The sequence below is a fragment of the Tenrec ecaudatus genome, chromosome 1, assembly GCF_050624435.1.
Source record: "Tenrec ecaudatus isolate mTenEca1 chromosome 1, mTenEca1.hap1, whole genome shotgun sequence".
Classification (NCBI taxonomy): domain Eukaryota; kingdom Metazoa; phylum Chordata; class Mammalia; order Afrosoricida; family Tenrecidae; genus Tenrec; species Tenrec ecaudatus.
The window spans coordinates 247,519,270-247,535,020 of record NC_134530.1 but is presented as its reverse complement, the minus strand read 5'-3'; the positions used below and the strand labels follow the sequence as shown (position 1 = coordinate 247,535,020).

The 15,751-nt window shown below is 48.6% G+C and overlaps 1 protein-coding gene across 2 annotated transcripts in view; it reads right to left on the bottom strand.

Moving 5' to 3' along the window:
* Positions 1–1,035: 1,035 nt before the first annotated feature.
* The window catches only part of CNIH3 (cornichon family AMPA receptor auxiliary protein 3), a 179,451-nt gene continuing 164,735 nt past the window's right edge, over positions 1,036–15,751 (bottom strand). For both annotated transcript variants that reach the window (XM_075540586.1, XM_075540587.1), the window contains 3 exons: positions 13,542–13,654; positions 7,088–7,231; positions 1,036–1,063 (listed from right to left, as the gene is read on the bottom strand). In XM_075540586.1, coding sequence (XP_075396701.1) covers positions 1,036–1,063; positions 7,088–7,231; positions 13,542–13,654 — 285 coding nt within the window. The remainder of the gene's footprint in view (positions 1,064–7,087; positions 7,232–13,541; positions 13,655–15,751) is intronic.

Sequence of the window (15,751 nt, the reverse complement as noted above, 5' to 3'; positions counted from 1 at the left end):
AACATCAAATGGAAAAATCAGAACTAAGTGAAGGAACTTCTGCTGATGCAAACTGTGTGGCTGAGGCAGCGTCAGTGAGTGCAGGCCTCGCCGTAGTCTCCCCTCACTGCCTGGCTCTCAGATGCCCACAGCTCAGGGCGGCCCCACTACAGGGACTTCTGACCTGGGAACTGCTTGGGGGTCTCAACATGAAGGTAGTTCAGACGGGTGCTGCCCTCTTGAGCTGCATAAAGTGACTCAGTGACAGCTCGGGGTGGCAACAGAAAACATGCAGGCTTGTGCTGATGAATAAGACCGTGAGCACATGGCTGACACTGGAAAGAACACCACGTTCCCTCTGCCTCCAACCTCCAGCCCCCACCACGTCTCACCTCTGTGACTACAGACATACAGTTTATTACCCATCTAGGACCCCCAACCTAGTTCATGATGTCACTAAGCCTGGCTCTCACAACGCCGAGCATGATCAGAAACAGCCCTGCAGACTCGAGACTGGGGGCAGCTGAAATCACTTTCTGCCGGCCCCCTCTTCCACTCGGAGTGATGGACTTGACCTTGGCTGGAAAATCTTGAGTAGCCTGCATCATCGCTGAGGTGTTGGTTGGAAGCCCAAAGACTCGGCCCCTGACGCTGAGTCATTCCAATCTTGAAAAGCATCTTCCAGCCCTTGAGCCTCCATCTCACAGCGCGGGAAGTCAGGGTGAACTTGCAGGGAGCTGTGCCAGGCCATGGGCTCAGTAAGCAGGCAGTGCCACTCAGGAGAGTTTCAGTGTTTCGTCACCACTCCCCCATCCTCGTGCTCAGGAGGGATAGACAACCCAAGTGCAGGCTTAGGAACACAGAGCAACACAGATGCACAGGTCACTCTGCCCACTGGCCGCAAGCCATCTCCTCCATGATTCAGTCCAACTGCCTGCTGGGTCTCCTTCTGCCTCATCCCCACTCTCAGGGCCGCTCCTCCACCACCAGTAGAAGTGCTTGTCTCAGCCGCGGCTTCTCCCATCCCAGTCTCTGGTGACACTTGTGGCCTTTGAGTTAGGAGCTCACTAAGGTGTAGATCATGCTAGAAGTAACAAGAAGAGAACAAGGCAGCATTAGTGAGCACCCTCTGAGCATTCCCACTGACCCTCAAAGAAGGAACAATCCAGAAACCTGACACCTAGGCTTCTTTTTCATTTCCCTTCCTTGAGTCTATCACCCACCCCACCCCCCTTCCTGCTGCCCCAACGACTTCGCACAGCATTTGACTGGTCATCTGTGTCCCTTGGATAGAAGCATGATTGCCTTAAGTGCCCACTGTTCTCATCTGCGTGGAATTGTGTCGTTATTCCTCTTGCCTGCAATCCCTGGACGGCCCTCTGGGATGTCGGGGTGTGGCAGAACGGGCATCAGAATCTCCATTCCGCCAGCTGCCTCTTGCTTGGGCACTATGGTGAGTGTCGTGTGGGCACATGAATTCCTAATTGGGTAGCTCCCTGGCCCTCCTGCTTTTAATGGGCTCCAGGATCTGAACACAAATTCAGAGCATGTGTTCTGAGGCTGGGACATGCCACTACCAAGGAGGGGGCAGTGCGGGCCAGGGCTCGCAGAGGGGGCGCAGGGTGGTTTGCGACTGAGCATCGCTGTGTCTATTTGGCAGAAAGAGCAACAGCCACCTGTTGACACAATGGAGGGGAGCGATGACCATCTGCAAATAAAAACCCAACAGAAAGACTCCAAAGGGAGAAGCCCTGGGACACGTTTCCAAGTACCAGGGGCTCCATCGTCAAGCCCCTGATCTTACAGCGCCCCTACCTGGCACTTACATCCCCTCCCTGGAACTGAGGGGCTGCCTCTATGTGCCAGACAACCAGGGGGGCTCATGGTCACACACTAATGAGGTCAAGACAGGGAGCCGGGTCCTAACTCCCCAACAGTACTCTTTCCATTGGAATACTGAGCCTCCTTGCCGATGCTTGTATTCTCCCTTTCATTGGCTCCTTCCTTCCAGTATTTATTGAGCCCCTACTGTATGCCAGGGGCCCTTCTAGGTGCTGAGGAAGTGTAGTGAGTGTGCAGCCGCACACCCCACCTCAAGGGAGAGGACAGTTGAGCTGTCCCAACAAAAGCAAAGGGCTACATAGACACGATCTGAATTAGTTTGGGGTCCAAGTATCTATTAGTTGTTCCCTGACAGTAATCTCTTCCCTGGCTTTCTGAATGTGGATGAGGCCATATCCCTCAAGCATTATTTCTATTTTTGTCTTTACAGTAATATGATCTTTTAGCACCTGCATGCGATGATTTGTTTTTCGTTGTTTTCTGTTGGGTTTCCCAGCGTGAAGCCTGGGAGGAGTGGCACGGTAGGGAATGCAGGGGTGGAAGTGGATTGGGAAAGAGGAAAGGTGATTTGGGGAGAAAACAATGAAGGCGCGAAGAGGGAGGGAACACTAGAATTAATCATGGTGGCACAACTCAGCTTACAGGCGACTTAACCATGGCGGGTGGAAGGCTCTACGATCGAGGTGGTGGTCATTGTACAACTCCCCTTGATATGATTGAACAACTGAACGATTCAATTGTGTGATGTGGAAATTATGTGCCAATAAGACTGTTGAAAACAAAAAAGGGCGAGCGAGCACCCAGTGCACTGCCAGGCAGACAGGCCGTGAAAACAATGAATGAGCGAGGTCTTTGTCGCCCGGGACACGCACACACATAAATAAAGTAAGTATGTAGCTGTCAGCCGCAGCCATCCAGCTGGCTCTGACCCGTGCTGACCCTGCCTGTGGCCGTGCCATTCGCACGCCTGGGTGGGACCTTCTGTGATCAGTAGTGGTTTTGCTAGCTGTGTTTCAGAAGTAGGCTGTAGATTTCTCCAGAGTATATTTTTCTCCTAGTCTGTCTTAATCCAGAAGCTCAGATGAAACCTGTTTCTGCATCACAGCCACATGCAAGCCTCCGCTGACAGACTAAAAGCGCATTGCCAGGAATCAAACATGGGTGGGGAGTGGAGGGGGCAGGACGGAAAGACTGGGGACAAGGGGGTTGTTCTCCAGCATGGAAGCCAACTTTTCTATCACCAAAGCACCACTGACCTCTGGCTGTACAGACAGAGGGTGCTAAGGCCTATGACAGAAACGCCCATGAGCAGGGGGCACGGGTGGCCCAGCAGCTGGACAGGAGGCTGGGCCTCCTTGGGGTAGCTGATAGGAACCCACTTTATACTCTATGTTTGAAAGGAGCTCTGTGATGAGCAGGCAGCCAGAATGCACATGGACTAATGCTCAGGTCTCTATATCCTGCTTGGCCCATAATAAACATCTCCTGGGCCACAGGGCAAACTGAGGAGGTGGGATTCCTCCACACCAGGGATGATTAGTACAGTATTATAGGATAGAGACAGGTAAACTGCCAAGGAAGAGCTAGGACCTTAAACCCTCCCAGACTCTTAAGAATCTGCCTGTGGCCTCAAGTTGTGAAGCACCACTTCCCCTACCCCTGATTCTCAGCTGCTCGATGCGTGCCCCTCCACCACAGTGCTCAGCTCAGCTGCACCCCCAGTGCATGCCCATCCCCTTCTCTCCAGACCAGCATGGCCTGGGCTGACGGTTGGTTGGTCATGTGCTTTGAAGGCAGGGAGATCCCAAGGTGGAAAAATGGCATCTGCGAGGAGCCCTAAAGAGGCAAATGGTCAGGTGCAACAAATAATGCTGACGTCCCCCTCCAGGTGTCACCTGTGGCCTCGGTGAGGCTGGGAAGCCATTGTTTTCTGCTTTGTTTTGGCAGCAAAATAATGAATGAATTTCACAGACTGGCAGTGCCACATGGAACTGTTGGAGAGGACAGTCAGCAGAATCGCTGGCAAATAATCCGTCACAGATTGATCACACCCCTCCACCAGCTGCCACCAGCACAACACAACACCCGCACCGCCCTCTTCCACCCCCACAGCCAAGCAAGGGGCCATGTTGCTTTCTGCCTGTGAATTTCTTTGTCTTCTTCCCCAAAATGCCTTGGGCTCCAGCAGTGGCCTTTATCAAAAGTGAAATGGGGAAGCAGGTCCCTAGGAAGCCCCCCTCCAGACTAAGGTGGCTAGAAGCCCCCTAGGCAACTAGGGTAGGGGCCAGGGTAAGCTCTGCCTAGCTCAGCTGGCTCTGGGGATAGGGCCCTCAACCTGTAACCCTGCAGCCAGGGCAGTCTGCCGCCCCACACGCCAGTGAAGGAACCTACTCTCCACATTCACCCAAGGTGGCAGTTCCCGACACCCACAAGAGCTTTTTGTAGCTCTATGGATTTCTCGAGGGAGAAAGAGGAAGCTTATTACTCCCATAAAGAGTTAGCACCTCAGAAACCCACAGTGGCAGTTCTACCCTGTCCTACAGGGTCACTATGAGTCACAACTCGAGGGCAGTGAGTTTGGCTCTTGTTGGATAGGTTTTTCAGTAGTCCCTGGGTGGTGCTCAACCACTAACCTAGCGTCAGGAGGCTCCAGCCACCTAGAGAGGTACTTCGCAAGAAAAGACTGGCAACCCACTTCCCAAAAAATCAGCCGCTGCAAACCCTATGAAACATATTTCTACCCTGACCCACAGGGGACCACCACGTGTCAGCATGGACGTGATGGTGGATGATAGGTTTCCAAAGACAGGAGCAGCCTGCGAAAGCTCTCAGGAGTTGGATTCAGACTTGGAGTCGGAGGGACGTGGATGAAACCTTCAGGCACCTTGGAGGAAATGGCTCAGCTCACCCTCTGAGGAAGAGGGAAGGGGTTCCCAGGGGCCTGGATGGGCCAACCCTTGACTCCAGAAAGCATGTGGTAGAATGACACTGAACCCCTCAGAGGCCCTCACTTACTCTAGGGGCAGTTATACCCGCAGATCTCAGAGTGTGTGGACACTGGGGGTAGAAGGGGAGGGGAAGCAGACAGAAACAGACACCAGACAGCAGGTCTACATTTAGGTGTTCATCAGAATCGATTGAGCACCTCACTTTAAACACAGGCTCCCAGTCAGGGTGCAGTGTAGCACCAATGAAACATACAACTTTCCTCTGGTTTTTTAATGCTTCCTCCCCCACTCCCCACTATCATGACCCCAGTTCTACCTTACAAATCCAGATAGACCGGAGCATGTACAAGGGTACAGATATTAACTGGAAACAGGGAATCCAGGACAGATAAGCCCCTCAGGACCAATAATGGGAGTAGTGATACCAGGAGGGGAAGGGGAAGGTGTGAGGAGAAAGGGGGAACTGATCACAATGATCTACATATAACCTCCTCCCAGAGGGATGGACAACAGAAAAGTGGGTGAAGGGAGACATCGGTCAGTGTAAGACATGAAAAAATAAAAATAATTTATAAATTATCAAGGGTTTATGAGGGAGGGAAGGTGAGGGAGAGAGGGGGCGGGAAATGAGGAGCTGATACCAAGGGTTCAAATAGAAAGAACATGTTCTGAGAAAGATGAAGGCAACAAATGTACAAATATGCTTGACACAATTGATGTATGGATTGTGATGAGTTGTATGAGCCTCTAATAAAATGGTTTTAAAAACCAACATGTGGGTAATGGAACCCTAACTTCGTAAAAGGAGCGATACAAAGCTCTTCTTAGTTCTCAGTCCGACTCTGCTTTCTTTTGTTTGTTTTGTTCTTAAATAGTTACTGGCATATAATTCAGTATCTAACAAGTCAATAACAGGCCAATCATGTTAGGAAGAGTTGTGCAGACGTCACCACGATCAATCTTAGAGCATTTCCTCCTCGTAGTCATTGGTGTTAGCTGCCCATGACCCTGCAAACCTCCCTGCCCCGCCCCTAAGAAAGTATTAATCCAATTACGGTCTCTATCGATTCCCCTATCCTGGATTTTATATACGGAAAATCATACAAAACAAAAACAGGGAAGAAACAATAGCAGCAGAACCCTACCACAATGACAAGGTAAAACAGAGAAAAACCTCTGTCCAAAAAATGCAGAAAAATTGAAACAATTTTAAAACAAGGTCAAAAGGGAGATGGAATGGAAAGATGCTACATTTTTACCTAACAAACTCCGCCATAATTGACCTTACAGTGCTCTCGGTCTGATAGCAAGGTGAATCGTAGCTTAATCCATGAGGAGATGCTGCAAATGGATCGGGGACTTCCTCGGTCATCCATTGCCCTCTGCAAACCATGTGCTCAGAATTTAAGCTCTGGTCCCATCCTCCAGGCTCATTTTTAAATGTTAGCAAATGTAGCCACTTCCCAACCAGCTACAGCCCAATCCAAAGGGTGGAGTGGTCCTGTAATCTCACAGCCCCACCCTCCCTACCCCACCTGGCTACTGTCCACCCTGCATGCCACTTTGGAGCCAGCCCTGGGCTATCCAGACCTTGCCACAGGTAGCAGTGAAAGAAAAAGTGGCAGGTGAAAGGGCCCAGCCATGAGCCCAAAGAAGATTAGGAAGGAGGCCGAGACACGGAGGACAAGGCCCTCCCTGGGGTGTCAGTCTGTTTATAGCAGTGTGCTTAGCTAGGCTGTTCTGAGTGAAGAGGTGAAAAGCGGGGAGTTTCCTAAAATGGAATTGCCACATCAGCATGTTTTACCTAATTAGAAGGCTGGTCTGTAATATTGGAAGAACTGTTAGAGTAAGCACTTAATGACCCAACACAAGCGCCACTTTGTGATGTGTGACTGCTACTGGGGAGGGGGCATTCCTTGTGGTACCCAAGGATGCTTACAAACAGGCTAGTGGGACAAGGGTGCCCAGCCATAGGTACTCTGATGGCAGAGCAGTAGCATTGAGGGGCAGCGTCCTGGTGGGAAGAAGGAGTACCCACCAGCACTTTACCAATGATGCTCAAGGAGACCTTGGTGGAATGTACTTTCACTGGCCTTAGAAGACGCTTGTCAGCAGGCAGGATGTCCCATGGGGCCTTCTACGCCTCTTACTTCTTCATAAGAGGCCCTGGTCTGAAGTAGGGTCAGATGGTGTGGATTACACCCAGCAGGCCATGATTCCCATCTTCAAAGGTCACCTCCCAAAGGCCACCAGGCCGACCTGAAGCCCCCTTCCATTCGCTGCAGCCCCCAAACTGGCCAGGGAGGGCAGAAACTCACCAGTAAAGGTAGTAGAAGAAGGAGAGGAGATAGAAGGCCAGCTTGCACCAGGCCTCCTTCTGACAGTAACTCAAGGTGTCTGCATTCATGACCACCGGCGGATCGTAGGCTAGCTCTGAACTATCTGCCGGACAGTGGAAATACCTGCAGGGAAAGAGAACATGCACCATTGGCAATGAAGCTAGATGGGGCTTCTCAAGTAGTTGGGCCCAAGTCTTCCCCACACAGGCGTTTTCCCAAGGGACCTCTGATAAGCAGTTCCTCCCACCTGCCGCCTCACAGTCCAGGTGCCCCCAAAGAAGAGCTCAGCTGCTATTGCTGTTGAAACAGGTAGTAACTCACCAAATATTCACACCCACTGCTTCCTGGTGACTTAGCCCACATACAAAGCTACTCTGTGGAAGGGAAAGCAAGCCAGTTGGGTAGTAGTGGGTCTGCACATGGGTTTAAGTATAGACAGAGGTGTAACGCTATAACTTTGCCACATGGATGCCACGGTACCAACGATTCTACCTTAAAAGTTAAATTATTTTGGATTATGTGTTATCTTCTATCTAAGCCCTCTGTTAAAATTCTGAATACTCAGGAATGAATATCATATTCCCCCTCGAATATCAGGTAGTTACTCAACACTTTTTTTCCCTCCTTAAGAGAAAGACCTATAAAAAAGAACATTGTCCTTCCGGAGGGAGAGAGTGGCCCCAGAGGGAAACTGGGCAGTGACAAGAACAGTGGGTGGAAGAGAACGGGGAGGGAGGCAGGAGGCCAAAGCTTTACCTATCTCAGGAGATTGTATTGGCTCAGCACTCAGACCGTAACCCCACCTGGGATGGGATACAAGTGCGGAGGGACCCGGGGACCGAGTCTAATCTTGAGAAACCAGGCAGGTGTCGAGGTCCTGTGTAGGTGACTGGGCAGGGGGTGCACAGGGTGCAGTCCTCAGGACTGCTCCTCCTGCTGTGGGTCCCACCTGCCCCAGACCTCTGCCATACTTTCCCCTGGAGCCAAAAATCACTGTCACCCCAGGAAAGGGCACAGGATGCCTGCCACGAGTGGGCATAAATGGTCCCACCCAAGCTGGGTGGCAGACCAGCTCACAGTGGTGGGCAAAGAGCAGGGGAGCCACCTGTAATCAGGAGGTTCATCACACTGGCTTTCAAGAGCATCCCTGTCACATAGCAACTGACTCGAAGAAATGATACCTCCTCCCTGCTCTCTCCTCTTTCAGAGGATTGTGCCGACATTACCTGTCACCGACATTCTGCTGAGAGGCCCTCACAAGCCAGATTCAATGACCTCCAGGCCACTCACCTCTTTTCTTGCTGGGGGCAGATATCAAAAGTGATTTGCTTTCACGGTGGCCTTGTTCCCAGGTGGCCTCATTATGTGGAAGCAGGGTGGCAGGGTGGCCGAACAGCTCAGAAGAGAGCCAGGGCTCTGCCACTAACCACGGCACCCCGTGGGGCCAGGCAGGAGCCACTTCTAGCCTGGGCTTTCCCCTCTGTGAAGCGAGCATGAAGACTGCCTGGCTCCAAAGCTTCCAAAGCCCACTGTGAGGACTCAGTCAGTCACTGTGTGTGCACGGGCTGGCGCAGACCCGGCGCTGAATCCAGCGCAGGGAACCAGAGCTGGCGCCACAGGCCATTTCTCCATGAGAACTATCTTTGAGCTCGGCCTGCTGGCGGGCAAAGGGAGGGGAGATGGTATTGGGGAACTCTGACTTTTTAAAGGACTCCTTTTCTCCTTTCCCCCCAACCCCCTTTCTAATTTTCTGATTTCTTATCATTGTGATGACCTAGGTGAAAGTCGGCCAGGGATTCAGGAAAAAGTAAGACCTGGTTCCTACCAGCCCCTTTATATACAGGCTTGCACCTCCCAAGAGTAAGGGACCTGGCTGGCTGGTCTCGACTCTCCTTTAGACACATGATCACCCAAGAAGCAGAGCTTTGTATATCAACACACTTCTGATAACCCTCTCCTTCAAGAACTTAAAGATACATTCACAGTCCACACGTAAATCAATTGTGTAAAGCACATTTGTACATTCATTGCCCTCATCATTCTCAAACATTTGCTCTCCACTTAAGCCCCTAGCATCAGCTCCTCATTTTTCCCCCTCCCTCTCTGCTCCCCCCTCATGAACCCTTGATAATTTATAAATTATTATTTTGTCATTTCTTACACTGTCTGACATCTCCCTTCACCCACTTTTCTGTTGTCCATCCCCCAGGGAGGAGGCTACATGTAGATCCTTGTAATCAGTTCCCCCTTTCCACTCCATCCTCCCTCTACCCTCCCAGTATGGCCACTCTCACCACTGGTCCTAAAGGGATCATCCGTCCTGGATTCCCTATGTTTCCAGTTCCTATCTGTATCAGTGGACATGCTCTGGTCTAGACAGATTTGTAAGGTAGAATTGGGATCATGATTGTGGTTGGGTGCGGGGGGAAGCATTTAGGAAGTAGAGGAAAGTTGGATGTTTCATCATTGCTACACTGCACCCTGACTGGCTTGTCTCCTCCCCATGACCCTTCTGTAAGGGGATGTCCCGTTGTCTACAGATGAACTTTGGGTTCCCACTCTGCACTCCCCCTCATTCACAATGATATGTTTATTTTTGTTCTTTGATGCCTGATACCTCATTCCTTTGACACCTCATGATCACACAGGCTGGTGTGCTTCTTTCATGTGGGCTTTGTTGCTTCTGAGTTTGATGGCTATTTGTTTACCTTCAAGCCTTTAAGACCCCAGATGCTATATCTTTTGATAGCCAGGCACCATCATCTTTCTTCACCACATTTGCTTATGTACCCACTTGTCTTCAGTGATCGTATCAGGAATGTGAGCACACAATGATATGATTTTTTTTTTGTTCTTTGATGCCTGATAACTGATCCCTTCAGCATCTCGTGATCACACAGGCTGGTGTGCTTCTTCCATGTGGGCTTTGTTGCTTCTGAGCTAGATGGTCTCTGTTTACCTTCAAGTCTTTAACACCCTACACACTATATCTTTTCACAGTTGGGCTCCATCAACTTTCTTCACCACATTTTCTTATGTACCTACTTTGCCTTCAGCAATCATTTTGGGAAGGTGAGCATCATGGAATGTCAGCTTAATTGAACAAAGTATTCTTGCATTGAGGGAGTACTTGAGTGGAGGCCCAATGTCCATCTGCTACCTTAATACTAAACCTATAAATAGCTGCACATAAATCTATTTCCCCATCTTCATATATAAATATATTTACATATATATACATGTATATATTTACATATATACATGGACCTCTATAAATGCCCTTTGCCTCCTAGCTCTTTCCTCTATTATATTCCTTTCATGGGGGAAGAACCAGCTCTCTGCACAGTGTACACAGGGCAACAGCATTGGGTTTGGATAGATGTGTGTGTTAAACCCACCCTGTTCCTCTTAGTAGCTGAGTGGCTTGGCAACCAACTTCCCTTTTGTAAATCTCTTTGTTCCCTTGTGTGAAACAGATGGAAAGAAATCTATCTCAACCTATCTGGGTGAAGTAAACATAGAAAGTCCCAGCGTGGGACTTCAATGCATTCAACACCCAAAGTCTTCTTTTAACTTCCCTCTAAATTCAGGACTTAGCAGATTGCATTCACTTAAAGTGGGACTTGGCTAGGCAACCGAATCATTTTCCCGCCTTCTCCAATCTGTGACTTCCCTTAGCCGTCTGCTCGTGGTCAACGGCACATCATCCTACCAGGCGTCCCTCTCCTTCCCCTCCTCCACCCATTACTGACCAGGACCTACCCAGTTTGCCTCAGAAGACTCCCTCATTCTCTCCACTGCCCCGTCCATGACCCCAGTTTAAGTCTTCATCATCTCTCATCTGGATCATCCTCACTGGACTTGGCCCTGTGTCGCCCCTCCATCCTGTCCTTCATTCACACTGCTGCCAGGGCCGTCACTACCCTAAACATCTGGTGAGGAAAAGGCCTTTTCCTCCTCAAAAGCTTCGGGTAGCTAGCCATTACTTCAACTTCCTCTCATGGTGGTTCCCAGCTCTCTTATCAACTCCATCTCTTCGAGCTTATATCTAACCCCACCCCACCCCAACCAACCCCGCTTCCAAATACCAAAATTAGACTTTGGGATCAGGGCATGGCACCCCATCATGCTTGACCAGAAAACACTCCTATAAGTCAACAAGCAGACCTGGATCTATTTATAGGCTTTTCTTTTTTGTCACATTTTTTTGTTGTTGTTTTGTTTTTGTTTGTTTTCTTTTGTTGTTTTGCTCTGTCTTGTTTTTGTGCTTATTATTGTCTCTGCAGGTCTATCTAGATAAGATAAGATAGGTGGGACAAACAATCTGGAGAAGAAAACAATGGAACCGATGGTTCTGGGGGGACACAGGAGAGGGGGAAGCAGGGCAAAGGAATTGGGGTTGTCAACCAACCCAGGGACAAGGGAACAATAAGTAACCTAAAATTGATGAGAAGGAGGGTATAGGAGGCCTGGTAGGGCAATGCAACCTAGAGGAATTACTGAAACCCAAATGAAGGCTTAACATGATAGTGGGACAGGAGGAAAGTAAAAGGAAATAGAGGAAAGAACTACGAGGCAAAGGTGTTTATAGAGGTCTAAATACAGGCATGTATACCTGTAAAAATATCTATGTATAATTATAGGGAAATAGATCTATGTACATATATTTCTATGTTAAGTATTAAGGTAGTAGGCAGACATTGGGCCTCCACTCAGCCCTCCCTCAATGCAGGAATATTTTGTTCTAATAACTCGGCATTCTGTGATGCTCACCTTCCCTGATTCGATCACTGAAGACAAAATGGGTACATAAGCAAATGTGGTGAAGAAAGCTCATGATGCCCGGCTATCAAAAGATATAGTGTCTGGGGTCTTAAAGGCTTGAAGATAAACAAGCAGCCATCTAACTGAGAAGCAACAAAGCCCACATGGAAGAAGCACACCAGCTTGTGTGATCATGAGGTGTTGATGGGATTAGGTATCAGGCATTAAAGACCCACAACAAAAAAATCATATCAATGTGAATGAGGGGGTGTACAGAGTGGAGAACTAAAGCCCATCTGTAGACAATTGGACATCCCTTTACAGAAGAGTCACAAAGTAGAGATAAGGTAGTCATGACGCAGTATAGCACAGATGAAACATACAACTTTCCTCTAGTTCTTTAATGCTTCCCTCCCCCTCCACTATCATGACCCCAATTCTACTTTACAAATCTGGCTAGACCAGAGCATGTACACTGGTACAGATAAGAGCTGGAAGTACAGGGAATCCAGGACAGATAAACCCCTCAGGACCAATAATGAGAGTAGCTATACCAAGGGGGGAAGGGGAAGGTGGGGAAACTGATCACAATAATTAACATATAGACCTCTCCCAGGTGGAGAGAAAACACAAAAGTGGGTGAAGGCAGACATTGGTCAGTGTGAGACATGGAAAAAAAAAAGTATCCAAGTTTCGTGAGGGAGAGGGGAAGAGGGGAAATGAGCTGATACCAAGGGCTCAAATAGAAAGAAAAGGTTTTGAAAATGAAGGCAACTTATGTACAAATGTGCTTGACACATATATGTATGTATGGGTTGTGATAAGAGCTGTATGAGCCCCCAATAAAATTATTTTTTTTAAAGACACCCCACTGCCCCCCCCCATCCAACTACTCTCAACAACGGCTGATCCATAGAGGTATCATGTAATTCGCACCTATGGGAATTTGCATGTGCTTGTCCTTCCAACTGGAATGCACTCTCCTGCATCTTCCAGTGCTTTCCTTTCCAATCTAATTCCTACCCTCATTCCTTTTATATCTGCTATGAGCACACCATACACTGCCATTAGGCTGTTACATCCCTTGAAGATAATACCTTTATCAGCTGGATTTGCAGTGTCTGGCATGTAGTATGTATCCTATATGTTTGCCAAATAAAAGAAAGAATGTTCCACCATGACTGAGTACAGGCAATGTTTTGTGGTACAATGACGAAACCAAAATTCTGGGAGCAAGGGGGGAAATGTGGGTGATTGATCTGTGCACTTGCATTTTTCACTGCTCGGGAGTCTCCCCCTGCCTCCTTGATCCATATGGTGACTGTACTTTGCCAAGTTCAACTCACACGATCGGACACATCGTCTCAGCAAGGAACAGAACATTTGAAATCCAAATGGTTCCAGAAAACGCAGCACATCTGACAGCTACTTTTAATGTAGACTTCCAAGGTGGGGACCCGAGTTTAGGGGCAAATGCAAGAGAGAACCCTGATGGACTTCTGGCTGCCTGAGAACAGCTCAAGAAGGGAATTTTTGAGAAAGGGTCCCCCCAAAGGGCAGGGAGACCATGCAGGCATCAGGTGACCACTCTATTTAGGGGCCAGTGTCTCTGGAGGGCAGGTTTCCCAGGCATAGAAGGGCAGGGCCGAGCAGTGTCTAACAGACTTACCTCCAGAAGTGATAGAACAGCAGGGGAACATTGAGCCCCAGGGTGAGCCACTCCTGTGCACATAGGAACATGATGCAGAAAAGACTGTGGATGGAGTATTCAGGCAGCACCAGCTGAAGGAGCAAAGACACAGGCTTGTGTGAGACAAAAGAAGAGCCACTCCTGCTTCTATGGCACCTGACATCTGCCAATACACTGTGCCCCGTGTATTGGTGGCAGGAAGCCCTTCCGGCAACAGCACAGAGTAACTGCCCCAGGATTCTGATCCATTTAGGTAAGCTTTCTTCTTTTTTTAAAAAATTAAGTTTTATTGACATATAATTCACATATCATATGATTCAATAGTTAAATGTATATTTTAAGTTAGGAAATCATCACTATAATCAATTTTAGAACATTTTCTTCTTTCTTGTGCTCATTATTAATTGCACCCCATCCCCCCCCACCTCACCCCCAACTTACCCAGCTATAACCCCAAGAACCTAATAATCCAGCTGCTATCTCTATAAATTTACCTAGCCTAGGTGACCGATAGTAGAACCCTTGTGGGGTACTGGTTACATGTTAGGCTGCTAACCGCAAAATCAGCTATTTGAAACCACCAGGCAGGAAAAAGATGAGGCTTTCAATTCCTGTCCAGAATTACAGTCTCAGAAGCCCACAGGAGCAGTTCCGCCCTGTCCTGTGGAGTCACTGGGAGTCGGATCGACCCAATGGCAGTGAGTAAGATCACATATAACAAAGAACATACAAAAACAAAAATTTTAAAATATCACCACAAATATCAAACTAAAGCACAGAAAAACCTCAGTTGAAAAGGTAACAGAAAACAAGAAAAACTCGAACAAATTTAAGGTGGATCAAAAGGGAAAACAAAGGATATGGTGTTATTCTTGTTTTTTCCTTTCCCACCTCCTTTTTAGTTGTCTACCATGTGTATCCCTGTATGTGGTCTGGCCCCCGCCATACTACCTGGTCCTCACCCCAGGAATGTTTGTCTCCAGTAGCTTTTTCCCTATGCCCCTTTTGCATTTTTTTTAAGCTTACCTAAGCGGACTCATGTTGTACTTGTCCTTTTGTGCTTGGTTTACTTCTCTTAGCATGATTTCCTCCAGTTCTTCCATGCTGCGATGTGATTCATACATTCATAACTGGGTAGCTGGGGCACAGGGCACTAACCCACCCAAGGGGAGGGTATTGCTTATATCTCCACAGGGAAAGAGGGACCAAACTTCAACCCAGTGCTCCAAGATGTGAATGTGACATGCCGGCGTGTAGTAGGGAAGCAGTGGAGAGGTCTGAACGGCTAACCCCAACTACTATGTGGACACCAGCCCCTCCCCCCAGAAGAATTTGTTTCAAAGGACGGCAATGATTCTGCAGCTCCGGGAGAGGGACATATCTGATCAGAGCACACGGGAGCAGATGAAGGGGGAGGAGGAGACAGTGGAGCACATCCTGGCCCACCAGGACTTATGGATGATGTTCCCAATTAGAGCAGCCAGTCCACAGAGAGGACCCCATGGCCGGCCCCACTATGAGACATGACATCCCTCATTGACCCATAGCCCTATAGGGGACAACACTGGAGACACAGTGTGGGAATTGCGTCCAATCTGATCCCGCCACACCGAGGCAAAACATTAAGGGGGTGCAACAGAACAGCAAGAGAACGAAGCAGCAAGGCCCCCAGGGAATGCAGAAGGTGGATTTAGGGCCAGGGTTTGATGCCCCAACAGACTGGACTGGAAAGCACTCCTAAAGGCCAGCAAATAGTCCTTGAACTAACTACAAGCTTCTTTTTTTGGTTTTGCACTGTCTTGTCTTTGTGCATGTTATTATCTCCACAGGTCTGTCTAAATAAGATAGGCTGGATGAACAATCTGGAAGAAAAAACAATGGGACTGACAGTTCTGGGGGGACATGGGAGAGGGGGAGGTGGGGGGAAAAGTAGTGGTGTTAGCAAACCCAGGGACAAGGGAACAACAAGTGATCCAAATCAGTAGTGAGGAGGGTGTAGGAGGCCTGGTAGGGCGTGATCAAGGGTAATGTAACCAAGAGGAATTACTGAAACCCAAATGAAGATAGTGGGACAAGATAGTGGGACAAGAGGAAAGGTAAAGGAAATAGAAGAAAGAGCTGGGAGGCAAAGGGTATTTGTAGAGGTCTAGAAAAAGGCATGTACATATGCAAATATATTTATATATGAG